The sequence below is a fragment of the Nicotiana tabacum genome, chromosome 20 (genome assembly GCF_000715075.1).
Source record: "Nicotiana tabacum cultivar K326 chromosome 20, ASM71507v2, whole genome shotgun sequence".
Lineage (NCBI taxonomy): Eukaryota > Viridiplantae > Streptophyta > Magnoliopsida > Solanales > Solanaceae > Nicotiana > Nicotiana tabacum.
In genome coordinates, this window is record NC_134099.1 from 125,566,666 (window position 1) to 125,585,084 (window position 18,419).

Consider the following 18,419-nt stretch of genomic DNA (forward strand, 5'->3'; position numbering starts at 1 on the left):
ATTGACCCATCCACCTCTTAAATATCGTGCATATAAAAGCGTATTATTTTTTACAGAGAGACTATCAGGCAGAACTTGGGTTAGACTTTGGTTGGGCAATGGTAAGCTAATTTGCTTATGGAATATGTGTGTGTATATATATATATAACCTTATGCATAATATATGTATAATCAGTGTATAATCTATGTATATCGATTAAAAAAATAAATTTTGTGAAGTATTTTTTTTATGTATTGTCTCAATTGAGAATCTAGGATTAAGCTTATAATGGAAAAGAAAGATTGGAGTGTCTTGTTCAAACTTTAAAACCTGCAATTCGAATTGTGACTATTGAATACTCTTTACTAGGGCTGATGATTTGATCCACACACACTTTGCGATTTGTTCTAAGAATTCCTGCTCAGTTTAATCTGTTGGGCTTTTGATGAATTTAGTGGGCTTCATTACAGGTGAAACATTACTGACAAATTAATGTTAGTCACCAAAAGAGTTTGCTGTTATGAAGTTAGGTTTTAAGTAAAAATCTATGAAATTATCACTAAAATTAAATATAAAGACAGAATTTTAACATTCACGTCGCTTCAAATTTTATTTATCAATTTGTCCTTCTTCGTTGTTAAACATAACACTGGAAAATCTATGCTTTTTGTAGATTTGAAGAATATATGGGGGCATATACTAATTTTCTAGTACAAAAACAGAACAGACAAAGTATATAAAAACTTTTTTTCTCAAGAAATAAATATTATTGCACCACAAATATAAATAAATAAATAAAGTAGTTAAATTGGTCATTAAATCCTTTTCCCTTTAGATATTTTTCCCCACGGATTTTCCAATATAATATGATTGAGTTATTTTACCCATTGTTTCACTCTCCAACCGTCCAAAACTTGCTCTAACTTTTGATTGGTTTCCTTAAGTTTGATTCCACGACTGAGGCAAAATTATAAATAAATAATTAAACCTCCGCTAACAAATCGACACTTGTAAAAATATTAGGTAGGCACGATGTTACAGGTTAGACTTTAGTAATACTAAATTAATTGTAATCCTCAGCTTTCATAAATCGGTGCCGACTTCTAACGTTTTCTCTAATTCTTTTTTATATTATATAATAATTAAGTGCGTAATAGAATTGTCTTAATCATGGAACTTTTCCCTTGTTTCAACCTTCTGGATTGTTCTATTGATTTTCAGAAGATTAGTGGTACTTTTAGTTTGGAATAATCACTTTTGTTCCCTCGGTTATTGTTAAATTCTTATTTCGATCCTTCTAATATTTCATTAAGCAGAAGATTTTGTTAGAATATATTATAAGCCATGCGCATTGTTATAGTATTCTTTATGAACAATTATTTATTTATTTGTTTAAATTCAATAAAGTTTCATTTTAAATAGATCATGTGTTGGTTTGTGCGTCCATTGCTTACATAGTAGATGATTTAGTGTATAGAGTTTAGCTTATACACGGAAGATTAAATTTTCGGTTCTTGTAAGACATAAAAGTTAATGTTCACAATTTAATGATGGAATTGGACAAATCATCGGAATGATTGTAGCACAAGATTAAATATAATTTATCTTGATTATGGGAATTGTTTAATTCCAACTTCTTGTGCTAGTACATTTTGTATGTATTGAACGGATCAAGTAGAGATGAGTATTTTATACTGACTTTATAAAATAATTTCTCTAGTCCATTTAATGTACTTATACTCTTAATCCTGATATAATTATTATTAGTTGTGTATGTCACTTGTTGTTTTGATTTATTAAAAGACGAGATTCTTTCGCGAGTCAATAAGCCTGGTAAATTGGATAACAATGATATACATTGGCGAAGTAATAATTAGTTGATGGAATCCATGTCTCGATTTTGAGATTGATGATACTCCTTTATGAAAGCTTATAAGTTTTCATGTGTAAACCCGGCCGGTGGATTTTGTATCCGACACATGAAATAAGTTAAGTGTAAGTCTAAAGGAAGTAATCAATAAATTAAATAGTCAGTAATTTAATTTGATTGATTAGTATCTGAATCTTAACATGGGGAGTTAAATAAGGTTTTATGGAAGAATTTCGAAATTGAACTAAGGAGTGCAATTACGAATTTTTAGTGGAATAATTCGAAATTTATTATGATGGAAATTAAGTTCAGAATTTCGAAATTAATATCATAATAGGAAGCCTTGTTAATTAAATTCTGTGGTCCCTGCTGTGCCTAAATAATAGAAAATAGTGGAAACTGTTACTTAGTGCGAAAGAAAACGTGGAAACCGTCCCTTAGTGGGAGAAGGAAACCTAACAGGTTTTGAAAACGGTTTTGACCTAAAACGCAGCTATATATATGGATATAAGGGCTGGATGTTTTTGACAAGATTCAGACTGCGGTTTCTACTAGAATTTTGCCCACCCAAAATTCTCTATTTTCGGTTATTGTTTGGGTAACACAGTAGAAGATTGTGGAAATCTGCTGGTGTGTTTTCAACTGAGGAACTGGAGAACGACATAGATTTGTTGTGTTTACGCTTCAAGAGGTAATCCTAAAATCTCCATACGTGCTAGTTGTTTAGATTACACGTGAATAAGATTCTGTTATTGCTTCCGCTGTGGTATATATTCCAACAATTGGTATCAGAGCCTACTCACGTCTAATTAAATAATTAGGATAAACCATAAGGATTAATATCATGTTCTATATGCAAGTTTTGAATTACATGCAATGTTTGTATTTCTGAAAACCTGCACTATTTTTTGGTGTGATTATCTGTTATGGATTGTGTTGATTATTCTGAAAACTTGATGTATCCTTTTAATATTGGTGATGTTGAGTTAGAATAATGTGAAAGTTGAATTTTATCATGTAAAACGGAAAAACAAGTTTTGTCGAATTAGGGCAGAAAATCGGAGGTCAAAAAGGTGACGGACTCCGATTGACCTGAAACTTGGCAGGTCCATGAGAAACGGCCCAGTGCGCAATACATATGGATTTCACATGACTGAAGTCGTTTTTTGGGCTTTCGGGGTCGTTTAGATGGTGTTTTTGTTGTTTTTCTAAAATTCTAAATTTTTTTTTAGTTGCTTTTAATTCTAGTAATTGTGGGGATCAATTCCCTTGGTCCCCGAGCTTAAAAAATTAGTGATATAATGTTTTTACACGTTGACGTAGGTCTTCTTCCATATCAGATAAAAATATTATGAATAATCACTATGTTATACTAGTCATTGATTATTTGTATTTACGCTCCATCTGAGTATGCATGTTGGTTCAATGGGACTAATATATGTTGAATGTTGATATTCACTTGGCTTAAATTAACAGTTTACTCTCCATCTGAGTATGACCTGTTTAAGTTTATGGAGTGAAAATCTATTATTATATATGTATATTGTAAGAATAGCTTCTTTCCCATTGAAATTTGTTGTTCAAAGTGCATAGATTGTATATATATAATGTGTTTTGAATTTTAGTGTTCATAATACAAACTTATTTGATCTATTTAAATATTTAATGTCTCCCAGATTGACAATGACTGCTTTCAATCCCCTTACTGCCATTCTTACCCAAAACAAACTTGAGGGTCCAAATTATGTTGATTGGAAACGAAATTTGGATATTGTTCTAATTGCTGAAGAGTACAAATTTGTGCTCGATGAGGTGTGTCCAAAAAAACCTGGAGATGATGCCACAGATGATGAACAGAAGGCTTACCAGAAATGGATTAAGGCTGATGAGATGGCGCGGCGTTACATTTTGGCATCCATGTCGAATGTTCTGCAACATCAGCATCAGTCGATGGAGTCTGCTTATGACATTCTGGAAAATCTCAAAGAAATGTTCGGAGATCAGAATCGTGCGGCTAAGCAGACTGCCATGAAAGCCCTTCTGAATACCAAAATGGTTGAAGGTTCATCGGTCAGGGACCATGTTCTGAATATGATGAGTCTTCTGAATGAACTGGAGGTCCTTGGAGCTAACATTGATAAGGACACGCAGGTTGAAATGATCCTGCAGACTTTGCCTGACAGTTTTCAGCAATTTCGCCTGAATTATAACATGAACAAAATGGATTTGTCCCTTGCGAAATTGTTGAATGAGCTGTAGTCGGCAGAGACTATTATCAAGTCCCAAGCTCCTCCCGTGGCATTGAATTTTGAGGCAGGTTCTTCTTCTAAGCCGAGAGGCGGGCAGAAAAAGAAAAAGGCTCAAAAACCCTCTGTTGGTGGCGTGACTGTTGGTGTGAAAAAGGCTAAGGGCAAGTGTTATCACTGCAAGCAGCCCGGGCATCATAAGAAGCAGTGTCCAACTTATCTGGCCAAGCTGAAAAATAAACCAGGTGATTTACATCTACTTGTCGTTGAAACATTTTTAGCGGCTGTTTCTACCATGTCATGGTGTGTAGATTCGGGAGCCACTAATCATATCTGCACTTATTTGCAGGGGTTTCAGGTAACGCGGCGGCTAAGTAGAGGAGAAATCAATGTTTATCAAGCAGACGGTTCAGCAGCCCCAGCTTTAGCATTAGGAAATATTAGTATTTCGTTTGGTAGTGGTAGAGTTTTAGCTTTAAAAGACACATTATATGTACCTTCTGTTAGAAGGAATTTAATTTCGGTTTCTAGCGCTATGAGAGATGGTTATGATTTTAATTGTCATGACGTTGATAAATGTGTTATTACTCATAATAAGCGTTATCTCTCTTCGGCTACATTGATTAATGGTCTTTTTGTTGTTGACTCTATTCCTAAACCGTTACCACCTAAAGAACTAAATAATGTTGATTTACCAAGTAAGAGAAAATGTTCTTCTGAATTGAGTGAAACATATTTATGGCACTTGCGTTTGGGTCATATAAATCTAAACAGAATTTCCAGGTTGGTTAAAGATGGACCTTTAAGTTCATTGAAAGTGGAGGCACTACCAACTTGTGAATCTTGTTTAGAAGGAAAAATGACAAAACGAAATTTTCCCTCAAAAGGAAATCGGGTAAGTGATAAATTAGAGTTAATTCATTCTGATTTGTGTGGTCCAATTAATGTCCAAACAAGAGGCGGTTTTGAGTATTTTGCGACTTTCACGGATGATTACTCAAAATATGGATATATTATTTGTTGCGTCGAAAGTCTAAATGTTTTGAAAAGTTCAAAGAATTCAAGACTGAGACTGAAAAGCGACATAATAAACATATCAAGACACTACGATCTGATCGTGGTGGGGAGTACCTCTCTACGGACTTCATTGGTTATTTATCAAAATGTGGAATTACATCTCAATTATCTGCTCCTGGAACTCCACAACAAAATGGTGTAGCTGAAAGAAGAAATAGGACTCTTATGGAAATGGTTATATCAATGATGAGTTATTCCGATTTGCCTTCGTCTTTTTGGGGACATGCCTTAGAAACGACGAATTATGTTCTGAACTTAGTTCCTTCAAAGTCAGTACCCTTGACACCTACAGAATTGTAGACTAGGCGCAAGCCTAGTTTGCGGCATATTCGAGTTTGGTGTTGTCCGGCACATATGCTAAAGGGGAAACGGATAAATTGGAGGCAAGAACGGATGTATGCGTGTTTATAGGTTATCCAAAAGGGACGAAAGGTGGTTTATTCTATTGTCCTAAAGAGAAAAAGGTAATTGTTAGCACAAATGCCAAGTTTCTAGAAGAGGACTATTTGATGAACCATGTTCCTAGAAGTAAACTCGTTTTACAGGAACTTAGCAAAGGAATGGAAACTCAGTCATCTGAAAATCAAAAAGACCATATCCAAACCCCGGAAGTCGATTTTTACATACCATTGCACTTTAGTAGTGAGAGAAATGTCAATAGACTTAATGTTCCACAAGAACAAGTGCCCGCAGTCATACTACTACAAAGTAGTGGGAGTCATGTTGAGCAGACTGCACAACAGGAAGAAGTCGTTGATATCCCTGTGGATAACATAGAGACTCAGGTTCCTGATGATGTTGTGGTTCAACCACAAAATCAAAGTGATATAGTTGCAACTGATGTAGTGCGTAGTCGTAGTGGGAGAGAAATAAGACAGCCAGTTCGTTATACGCTCTTGGGAGAATCATATGATAGGATCCCTGAGGAGCCTACCTCCGAACATGTCAATTACGACCAAGCACTACATGATAAGGATGCCGATAAGTGGGTTGCTGCTATGAAATCAGAGATGGAGTCTATGTACTCTAATCAGGTCTGGGATCTTGTAGAACCAATTGATGGGGTTAAACCCATTAGATGCAAATGGATCTATAAGAAAAAGAGAGGTGTAGACGGAAAAGTACAAACTTTTAAAGCAAGGCTTGTAGCGAAAGGGTTTACTCAGAAAGAAGGGATCGACTATGAGGAAACCTTCTCGCCGGTAGCCAAGCTTAAGTCTATAAGGATTCTCTTATCCATTGATGCTCATTATGATTATGAGATTTGGCAAATGGATGTCAAGACAGCTTTCCTTAATGGAAGTCTTGATGAGTGCATCTATATGATGCAACCAGATGGTTTTATGGAAAATGGCAAAGAGCACATGTTGTGTAAGCTTAAAAGGTCCATTTATGGACTAAAACAGGCATCTAGGGCATGGAACACTTGTTTTGATAAGGCGATTAAAACTTTTGATTTTGATCAGTGTCTTAATGAATCTTGTGTATATAAAAAGTAGGATGGGGACAAAGTGGCATTTTTGATCTTATATGTAGATGACATACTGCTCATAGGAAATAATGTGGGCATGTTGAATTCAGTTAAGTAGTGGTTGTCCACACATTTTGATATGAAAGATTTGGGAGAAGCGGCTCATATTCTTGGGATCAAACTCTTGCGAGATCGCAAGAAAAGGATATTAGGCTTGTCCCAAGGTCTTTATATTGATACAATACTCTCCAGGTATAGCATGCATGATTCCAAGAAAGGATTCCTTCCTTTCAGACATGGAATTTCTCTATCTAAAGATCAGTCTCCTAAGACTGATGAAGAGATAGAAAAGATGAAGGCGGACCCTTATGCATCAGCTGTGGGGAGCCTCATGTATGCTATGTTATGTACTAGGCCTGATATCTGCTTTGTCATTGGCATTGTTAGCAGATTTCATTCTAATCCTGGGAAAGAGCATTGGACGGCGGTTAAACATATAATCAAGTACCTGAAAAGGACTAGGGATTAGATGTTGATCTACCATTCGGATGACCTGGTACCTATTGGGTATACTTATTCGGATTTCCAATCAGACAGAGATTCTAGAAAGTCTACCTCAGTTAATGTGTTTACTCTTGGAGGTGGAGCCATAAGTTGAAGGAGTATCAAGCAAACTTGTGTTGCTGATTCCACCATGGAAGCCGAATATGTGGCAGCCTCTGAGGCAGCCAAAGAGGCAGTTTGGCTCGGTAACTTCCTGAGAGAGTTGGGTGTGGTTCCTTCGATTCAAGCGCCAATTACGTTTTACTGTGATAATAGTGGTGCGGTTGCAAATTCAAAGGAGCCGCGAAGCCATAAGAGGGCAAAGCACATTGAGCGTAAATATCATTTAATTCGTGATATAGTGCAGAGAGGGGATGTAGTGGTCACCAAGATTGCGTCAGAGAACAACTTGACAGATCCGTTTACTAAGAGCTTGCCACAGAAGACTTTTGATAAGCATATAGAAGGAATGAGTGTCAAAATTGTAGACGCATGGTTATTAGTCTAAGTGGGAGATTGCTAGAATATACTATAAGCCATGCGTATTGTTATAGTATTCTTTATGAATAATTATTTATTTACTTGTTTAAATTCAATAAAGTTTCATTTTAAATAGATCATGTGTTGGTTTGTGCGTCCATTGCTTACATAGTAGATGATTTAGTGTATAGAATTTAGCTTATACACGGAAGATTAAATCTTCGGTTCTTGTAAGACATAAAAGTTAATGTTCACAATTTAATGATGGAATTGGACAAATCATCGGAATGATTGTAGCACAAGATTAAATATAATTTATCTTGATTATGGGAATAGTTTAATTCCAACTTCTTGTGCTAGTACATTTTGTATGTATTGAACGGATCAAGTAGAGATGAGTATTTTATATTGACTTTATAAAATAATTTCTCTAGTCCATTTAATGTACTTATACTCTTAATCCTGATATAATTATTATTAGTTGTGTATGTCACTTGTTGTTTTGATTTATTAAAAGGCGAGATTCTTTCGCGAGTCAATAAGCCTGGTAAATTGGATAACAATGATATACATTGGCGAAGTAATAATTAGTTGATGGAATCCATGTCTCGATTTTGAGATTGATGATACTTCTTTATGAAAGCTTATAAGTTTTCATGTGTAAACCCGGCCGGTGGATTTTGTATCCGACACATGAAATAAGTTAAGTGTAAGTCTAAAGGAAGTAATCAATAAATTAAATAGTCAGTAATTTAATTTGATTGATTAGTATCTGAATCTTAACATGAGGAGTTAAATAAGGTTTTATGGAAGAATTTCGAAATTGAACTAAGGAGTGCAATTACAAATTTTAGTGGAATAATTCGTAATTTATTATGATGGAAATTAATTTCAGAATTTCGAGATTAATATCATAATAGGAAGCCTTGTTAATTAAATTATGTGGTCCCTACTGTGCCTAAATAATAGAAAATAGTGGAAACTGTTACTTAGTGGGAAAGAAAACGTGGAAACCGTCCCTTAGTGGGAGAAGGAAACCTAACAGGTTTGACCTAAAACGCAGGTATATATATGGATATAAGGGCTGGACGTTTTTGACAAGATTCAGACTGCGGTTTCTACTAGAATTTTGCCCACCCAAAATTCTCCATTTTTCGGTTATTTTTTGGGTAACACAGTAGAAGACTGTGGAAATCTGCTGGTGTGTTTTCAACTGAGGAACTGGAGAATTACATAGATTTGTTGTATTTACGCTTAAAGAGGTAATCCTAAAATCTCCATACGTGCTAGTTGTTTAGATTATACGTGAATAAGATTCTGTTATTGCTTCCGCTGTGGTATATATTCCAACAAATTTAATCTTAAATTAGTTAGTATTTGTGTTTTGGGTCCCTCTACATAGGAAATATGTTATACTTAGTAGAGAATTATATTCCTACGTAAAAATTGTACGAGTCGTCCTATTTGGTCACCCCCATTTAATCTATATTCATTTTTTAAAAAATTTTAACTTGTACCCACTTTTTAAACAACTCCAGTCCCCTTTCTCCTCCTCCTTCTCCCAATGATCTCCATTATCTCTCCAGAACTTAACATTAATGTAACAATATAATGGCTCGATTTAAGAGCGGTTTCTTCCAACCACTGTTTCTTCCTCATCCTATTGTTAGTCTTTTTTGTTGTTTCTTCCGCTAAGGCACAGAAAGAATCTTCCCCTTTTTATTCCATTTATAGCTTTGGAGACCGTGACTCTGCTTCTACTTCTGATCATTTAACTGTTGTATTTGGTCTGCCTTCTCTATAACATTACACCAACGAAGGCGTTGAGTTCGAGTCCGGTATTAGTTTCATGACGCCTGGAACAACAGTTATAAGTCCCTTTTGTTGAACCAATAGAAGGCTGAAGTTCACCAGTTCCAAATAAAAATTTCAGCTCTAGAGCTGAAGTTCGCCAGTTACAAACAAAAATTTCAGGTCTAGAGCTGAAGTTCGCTAGTTACAAAACAAAAACTTCAGCTCTAGTTCGCCAGTTACAAAAAAAATCTTCAGCTCTAGAGCTGAAGTTCGCCAGTTACAAAAACAAAAACTTCAGCAAATAGAGAACAAAACTTCAGCTGCGCTTAAGTTCAGTAATTACAAACAAAAATTTCAGCACACTTGGTTCAACACACTTGCTACTTCAGTCCCGTCTACTAGAATGCTGAAGTTTTGCGTGACTGTCTTTGCTACTTCAGCCCCGTATACTGAAGTTACGCGAAAAAGTGGGTACGCTTGCAATATTTTTTGCAAAGCGGACACAAGTTAAAACGTGACAAAAAAACGGGTATAGATGCAAATGCCCCTATTCCTACGAGGAAATGGGCCTTCATGGCCATTTACATATTGAAATTAAGAAAATATTCTTTTTTTTATCTCTTATATGTAAGAGCAATTCTCTCATGTCTAAAAAAATAGGATAATAAAACTAAAAATAAGTTTAACGTAATATATTTGCAATTAAATTATTTAATAATTATTAAATTTGTTAAGATTCAACAAGCAAAACAATAAAAAGTGCACATATTAAGTAATTGAAGGTTAAATATGTTGATTAGATATAAGAAACGATCAAAACTAGTTGATACTTCACGGACTAAAAGAACGAAATTCTCTTTTATTTCTAATTATAGTCGATAAAATAATAAAATTTCATTGTCGTTACAAATTTTTTTATTCCACACATTTAATTAAAAATAAAAATAAAATATTTTGAAATTTGCAAATATATGTCAAATCATCAACGGAAAGAGAGGGATTTGAACCCTCGGTACGATTAACTCGTGCAAAGAAATAGCAGTCTATTCAACCATCTCTTCCAATTGAAAAAGAACAGTTTTAGTATGTAACTTTAATTTTTATAGTATAACTGTATAAGAGAACTCTCTTCATCATGGAAGTTCTCTCTTGTTCTATCATTCTAGACAGAGGCGGATTCAAGATTTAAATTTTATGGGTTCAATATTCAAGATTTTTAGCATTGAACCTATTATATTTTTAAAGTTATGGGTTCATATCTATTATTTTTGCAATTTTAATGAATTTTTACATGCAAATTTTTACTCCGTATCAAAAATTATGGATTTAATTGAACCCGTTAGTTCAACGCTACATCCGCCCCTGATTCTAGATAGTTCCATTGACATTAATTATTTAGTGGCACTTTTATTTTTTAAATTGTGGTTTGATTGAGAATTGTACTAACTTTTAAGAGGAGGCAGTAGTAAGAATCTATTAAAACTCTTAGTGTTAGTTGACTACTTTTGACAATAATGTCTTACTTCTAACTTTTTTAATATCTTTAAAGTATCTCCTTTTGACTTTTATGGAATTAAGCTTAGTGGAAATCTATTCTCATTTTCATCCATTAATTAATTTATTTATTTACAATATCTTGGTGTTTGACCTAAGAAGGCACTCATAATAGATTAATTAGTAGTAATTACTTTAGCTGTACATTGGTTTCTTATTTGCCTGGTGTTTTTTTTTTTACTTTTCTCATAGGTATGTATGCCTGAATAACTTTTTTTTTCCTTGCATCTAAGTGAAAATGTGTCATTTCAATAATATCAACTCTTCGTTCACTTGAATAATTCATATATAGTTTTCTTTCATTATCTTACATAAAAGTTATACTTAAAATCAAGTAGAAATATTATCATTCTTTATGGAACTTGTCAATATCTAAGAACAAATTATGGAAGATTTTCAATGTATATGTTTTGTTCGTATACGCCAAAAACTAGTAATTCCGTTTGAAGAATTCCGTCAACAACTAAAGAGTAAAAATTAATGCAACTGAACCGTATTATTAATTATTTTTCATTTTTCGTTCTTGATTATAGTTATAAATGGAAATAACAGTTGAAAGATTTACAGTTTTGTGTTAGCAATCTAGGAAACAAAACGAAGGGAAAGGAAAGTATCCCTTTCGATATTCTCCAAAAGGAGGTTAGTTAACGTGAAATTTTTTAATTAGGATATAGAGCTTTGATTTTCGCAGTATAGCAATTTCCTCAACATTCCACTAAGTTTGATTAGCGAGCTAGTGTCACAGTCCAAAATCTAACTAGTCATGATGACACCTAATTCAGTTTGCTAGGTAGTCCAATTAACAACTATCCAATTTAATGAAATTTATTGAGACAAATAAATGATAAAATATATGAAACTTATACATTTTTCAAGGACCAATAGTACAAATCATGAGCTTCTAAGATTTAGATTTTTACAAAACTGAATTGAAATAAATACAATATCTGTTTGAAATGTAAATGAACATATTCGAAGCTAATGCTACCAAGGATAAGTGATAGCTATCATTGGAACGCAAGTACATCCTCAAATCCAGCTCCCCACGTACGTAGCAACATCGGCATCCAACATCTGCACGCAAGGTGCAAAACTGTAGTACGAGTACAACCGACCACATATACTTAATAAGTAACAAACTTAATCTTAAGTTGAAAGTAGTCACGAATTGGGACAAGGGTCCGAGTCCACCTCCAATAACCCATCACGGTTCATAACAATATAATAAAAATTGTACAAGAAAATAACTTAGAGATAAAATGCTCAACTCGTTCACAGTTACGGAAAATAGGCATGTTTTTCAAGTATATAACAGAAAATTCCCAATTCTTTCACCGAAATCACCAAAATTATGAATAAGTTTGAAAACTCTAATTTTCCCCAAAAATTTTCAACAATAATTAAGATGTTTCATTTTCAGATAGCATGAGGAAATTACACCTCTATACCTACATGTTGATAAGCAAGTGAAATCATAAATGTCGTCAAAATCGGATAGTAAGAGGAAATGCATCTTTATGCATGTATCTCAAGTACGCGTGTCAAATGCAATGCATCTCAGTGATGAACTCATATACTCACACTCTCAGAGTACTCAATCTCACTGTCTTATATTCTCCACTCATCACGCTCAATCACTCGACACACTCAGTCACTCAGTACTGAATAGGGCAGATCCAGCCCAACATAACAATGTTAGCAATGCGCCCACTATGTATATGCAGACTCCGGAAGAGCCGATCCAGCTCAAGCGCCATAATAAGTCAAATCCTGGCATGAATTAATGAAACATGGCAGATCTAGCCCAAGAATAATAAATCTTGTTGCGGCATGCAGCCCGATCCCCTCATGAATCAATAATACAGGGCAGATCTAGACTAAGAATAGTAAATCCTGCTACGACATGCAGTCTGATCCCATCAATAACACTCACAATCCGACCCTCAAGCCCCAACTTAGTCATCAATCTCTCTAGTTTCTCGGGCTCACAACACTCATGCTAAACAGCCCTAATAAATAATACGAGATGTAACAATATACGATAACAGAGACTGAGATATGATATGTAATGATGAATGCGACTGAGCACATAACTATAATTAAGCAAATAACCCAATAGCAAATAACGACCATTATGGGTTCCAATAATACCAGCACATAGCCTAAACATGATTTCTATCATCAATTACAGCTCAGGTGCCCTAACACATGAAGTACAATAAAATGATCAGATAAGATAGCTACACAGTTCTATGAAATTGACTAAATCACAATTCACACGGTGCACGCCCACACGTGCATCACCTAGCATGTGCGTCACCTCAACGTCAATCACATAATACGTAATTCGGGGTTTCATACCCTCAACACCAAGTTTAGAAGTGTTACTTACCTCGAACAAGTCAAATCCAACACCAAGCAAGCCAAACGATACTCCAAAAATGACATCTCGCGCGTACCGGCCTCCAATGGCTCGAAACTAGCCAAAAGCAACTCAAATACATCAAATAATGCCAAAAGGAACAAACTCAATCGATAAAGGTCGAATCTTTAATCGAAAGCCCAAAATAAACCCAAAAGTCAAACCCAAGCCCGCACCTTAGAACCCGATAAAACTCACAAAATCCAACAACAATTCAATTACGAGTTCGACCATATAAGTTTCATTCAAATCCGACTCGAATCAACGTTCAAAACTCGAAAATTTACTCTATGAAACAAGAATGCTTACCTCATTCCATGTGGTGAAATTCCTCTCCAAAGTTGCCCAAATCGAGCTCCAAAATCCAAAAATGCGATAAAAGAAGGGGAAGTTTCAGAATTGTCCAGTATTTAATAAAATATTACAAAATCTCAGTAGCATTAATCAGTTAACAGAAGTAGCAGCAAAAGATTTACAGTCCAATCCATAACGGAATTGTAGACCATCACGTTTGTACCATTCCTTTCCTATTTTATAGCTAATAAAAAATATTCTCCTATTTTAAACCCAAATGCCAAATGATCTATTCCTAATTGTTGCAATGATTCCTTCGATACATGGAAGATCTTTTCTACCATTAAAACCGAGCAAAAATTATATTTTTCGGTAAAAAATCTACAATTTTATCTATATTATACAACCTATTTATTTATTTGCTTACCTAATACATCCTGTATATTATGAAAATTTAGATATCACGCGAAACGTAAGGTCATATATATGTGGTATATGTACATTATATACCATATATACTTATTCCCTTACATATGGTATATTTTACCATAAACCACGTATGGTATAATAAAAAATCTTAGGGATACCATAGTGTATAATTAACAATAACGTATAATCTTAGAATAAATTAGGTAAGTTATTTGTAATACTCTATATATTCACTTATTTCGTGCTTTGTGTATATTTATCATATATGTAGGATAAATATACCACTTATGTATTTATATGTATATTATATGTGTGTGTGGTATATAAAGAAAAACTCATTTATACATGTGGTATATCATCTCCAGTAATCACGGTGGCCGAGTAAATCATCTTCTTTGTACCAAATCCTTCAATGCACCATTTTATAAAATGGGTACAACTACACCAAGCTTCTTTCTTTGAAAGCAACAAAAGCATTCATGGTTTTAGAGGTTAAAAATGGGACTATGGTGCCATGGTGATTACATTAGGTTTAAAAAGTGAAGGTGGAAGATAAGACGGGGGAGAAAGAGAGAACGAATATAGGGGGGAGGTGGACAACAAAGTAGCAAAAAAAGAGAAATTAGAGGGGAGAGAAAAAAGGAATAGGTTAACAAAGATCAAAACAGATCCCTCAATTAATTAGTAGGTCTCTGTTTATTTTAAGAATTTGGGATTAAATGTATGGACTTTGACACCTGCTATTTTTATAAATAAATATGTTATTTTTGGAATAAACAAGAAGTGATTTTATTTATATTAATAGTCTTAGATAAGTGACCTACAATGTAAAAATCTCATAAAAATAAAAATAAAGGAACCAAGACCTTGAAATATAGGTTCTGCCCAACACGGTTCGCATCGACAACCCACTTAGCCACTCGGGACCCCATTCGAATATACCAACAACTCCTATAACATAACGCGGACCTATTCGATGCCTCAAATCACATCAATCAATGTCAAAACGATGAATCGCACCTCAAATCACACTTAATGAACCTTTGAGCTTTCAACTTCCAAAACTAGCGTCGAAACATCTCAAATCAATCCGGAATGAACTCAAATTTTGCACACCAGTTCCAAATGACATAACGAAGCTATTCAAATTCTCAGAACTGCAATCTGAACCCGATATCATCAAAAGTTAACTCCCGGTCAAACTTATGAACTTTCCAAACCTTCAAATTTCCAACTTTTGCCAATTCGCGTCGAAACCTTCTAGAAAAATCCAAATGTAAATCCGGGCACATGCATGAGTCCAAAATCACCATCCAGACCTAACGGAACCATCAAAACTCCGTTTCAGGGTCAAATTCACAAAAGTCAAACTTAGTCAACTATTTCGGCTTTAAGCTTCAACAATAAAATACATTCTTTCAAATCGATTCCGAATAACCTGAAAAACCAAAATCGACGATTAACACAAGTCATAATACATCATATGATGCTGCTCAAGACTTCAAATAGTTGAACGAAATGAAAATGCTCAAAACAATCGATCGGATCGTTATAGTTAGAGATGATTTTAGAACCTTAGCCAACAATTGATTATATCACATGTAAGTCAAATGAGATTGTCAGTGGACGACACCTCTTTTCCTCACTTTCTTTTTTTATTAATTAAAAATTTCTTAGCATTTTTTCAAAGATGGGGAGTTCAGCCAATAAAAGAAAATATAAACAATGAGTTAAGAACCTATTTTTTTCTGAAAAGTACATAATTTTCCTTTTAAGTCTAGTGTCTATCTAAATTAGAAATATGCACTACTAGTCAGGTGCCTCTTTAAGTTAGCCATATGACTGTCTAATTAGAGACGTGGCTAAACGGTTTGCTTTGAACCTTTATCACGGCCATAATTTTTTTTGAAATTATAAACAAAAGCTCTAATTAAAGACACCGTACTCTTTACGTTTGTTTCTTTGTTTATTTAATTCAATTTAAAGTCTCCCCACATTTTACATCTCACATGGAGAAGGACTCGTACAACTGCTGGTGGTTGTTTGAGTTACAATATTAAATTCTCTTAAAGCATACTAGTAAAAAACATTAGGAAACCGACCGACACCTGCCTTTAATAATGGAGTATTTAATATTAACAAGTATTGAGAAAAAGACATCAGGTTCTGTAACTTCTACTGAAAAAATACGCAATTATTATTTAGGACAACAGGTCCTCTCAACAAATAATAACTCGACACGTGTATGTATAACATATCAAATTACATGCCCATAGGTGTACCCCACAAATATAAGAGGTTTAGATCCAAGGACGGAGAAAAATTGAAGAAGATATAAATCTGGCAGATGGTTGATCCACGTATGTACTTAAGTTAGGTCGAATTAATACTACTATTTTGGAATATAAAATCAAGTGCTTGCTTTTCATTGGATACAACTAACTTTAGCTTTAGGCCACCTTGTCTAAATATCTACCAGATATTTCTGTCTTGCCCGTCGATTCCCTGCCCGTTGGTTTTCACCCGCTGGATCTTCCTGCGTATTCGCATCTTCCTTTATTTGATCCGCCTCGGGCAGCTCTTCTGCCCGTTGCCTCTCTTGGGGCTGGTTTTATTTGCAACCTAACTATGCAAATATTATAGTGTAAGGATTGTGATATAAAGATTAATAATAACTGAATTATACATAAGTTCTTCCCGGTGAATATTAATTAATGATATAAAATTTTATAACTTTATACTTGTTTTTAAGTAAATAATAAATAAAATAAATGCAATCTATGTTATTTTGGTCTTTTAAATATTTATCTAGTAAAGCTAATCTTATACAAGTTATATCGTGTTGGATCTGGTATAAATAATATGAACATTGTGGTATGAAATTGTACTTGATGTTAAATAACAATAATAACTACACCTCAGTCACATACAAGAGTACCCTGGAGTTATAAATTTTTACTTTTTTTTAAGCTCAACCCAAATTATTATTATGCCAAAATAAAATAGGAGTAGCAACAAGAATAAATTAAATATGCATATAAATAATAGTCATAATAATAACAACAATAATAATAATACTTCTCTAAAAAATTTAAAGTTTATTCTAACTAGTAAGTATCAACTATATGAATCTTTTTCTTTCATTGTACATTATCTTTAGCTAGTCTTGCATTGACTCTAAGGAATTGTAGGTGATCTTTTTCTTCCATGTGATTTTAGGCCTACCTCGTCCCAACATCTTCCCTCACCATAGTTTTACATCTACTGACATGCATATCTGTAGGGCGACACAAGCAGAGGCAGACCTATATGGTGAGGTGAGGGGTCACGTGACCCCGTTAGTCTCGGCAAAAACTCTGTATATACATATTATATATATCTATACATATATATAGGACCCCTTAAATATTTTAAGTGTGCTCCTAGAAACAAAGAGGCGGATGAGAGAAGTGGTTGCTTTGGGGCCTTAAATTCCCAACTTTGTTGGGGACGTATGTTCGAAATCCCCTTTAGCCCTTTAGCTTCTTTTTTTTCCTCCTTTCTATTTTTACTCTTTGAGTACAATATAATTTATATTTAATAGCAAATTGCTTTATCTTTTACTTTTATCTCTTTTTTTGAATTCAATTATAATTTAGTACTAATATATAATAGTTAACTTAATTAATATTTTAGTTCTTTGATTACAATATAATTTATATTTAATAGCAAATTATTTTTTTTACTTTTATCTTCTTTTTTTTATTTCATTTATAGTTTAGTACTAATACACAATAGTCAACTTAATTAATTTTATTTCTTCTCTTCCCATAGCACTTATTTTGCGAAGAAATCTCTTTTTCTCATATATATATATATATATATATATATATATATATATATATATATATATATATATATATATATATATATATATATATATATATATATATATATATGTTCGAAATTTAAGATAAAATTAGGAACATCATCACCCCTGTATTTAGACAATGAACTGCACATCTCGGGTTATATGAAATTCCGCCTCTGGACACAAGATATAATTAAACGATCACCGATATAAAACTTTTTCTTTCATTGTGCACTATTTTAGCTAGCCTGCATTGATTCTAAAAATTTGTAGGTCTTTTGAGACAACTTTCTTCCATGTGATTTTAGGTCTCTACCTCGTCTCCTTTTAATACATTCACTCACTATAGGTTCACACATACATACCTATGTCTTTGTAGGGCGATACAAGATATATATATGATTAAACA

At 33.8% G+C, this 18,419-nt stretch overlaps 1 protein-coding gene across 1 annotated transcript; it reads left to right on the forward strand.

Moving 5' to 3' along the window:
- Positions 1–3,740: 3,740 nt before the first annotated feature.
- Positions 3,741–7,173, forward strand: LOC142174530 (uncharacterized). Its single transcript, XM_075240341.1, has 4 exons — positions 3,741–4,001; positions 4,110–4,794; positions 5,585–6,668; positions 6,897–7,173. Exons 1-4 carry the CDS (start codon positions 3,741–3,743, stop codon positions 7,171–7,173), a joined length of 2,307 nt encoding a protein of 768 aa, XP_075096442.1.
- The last annotated feature ends 11,246 nt before the right edge of the window (positions 7,174–18,419 follow it).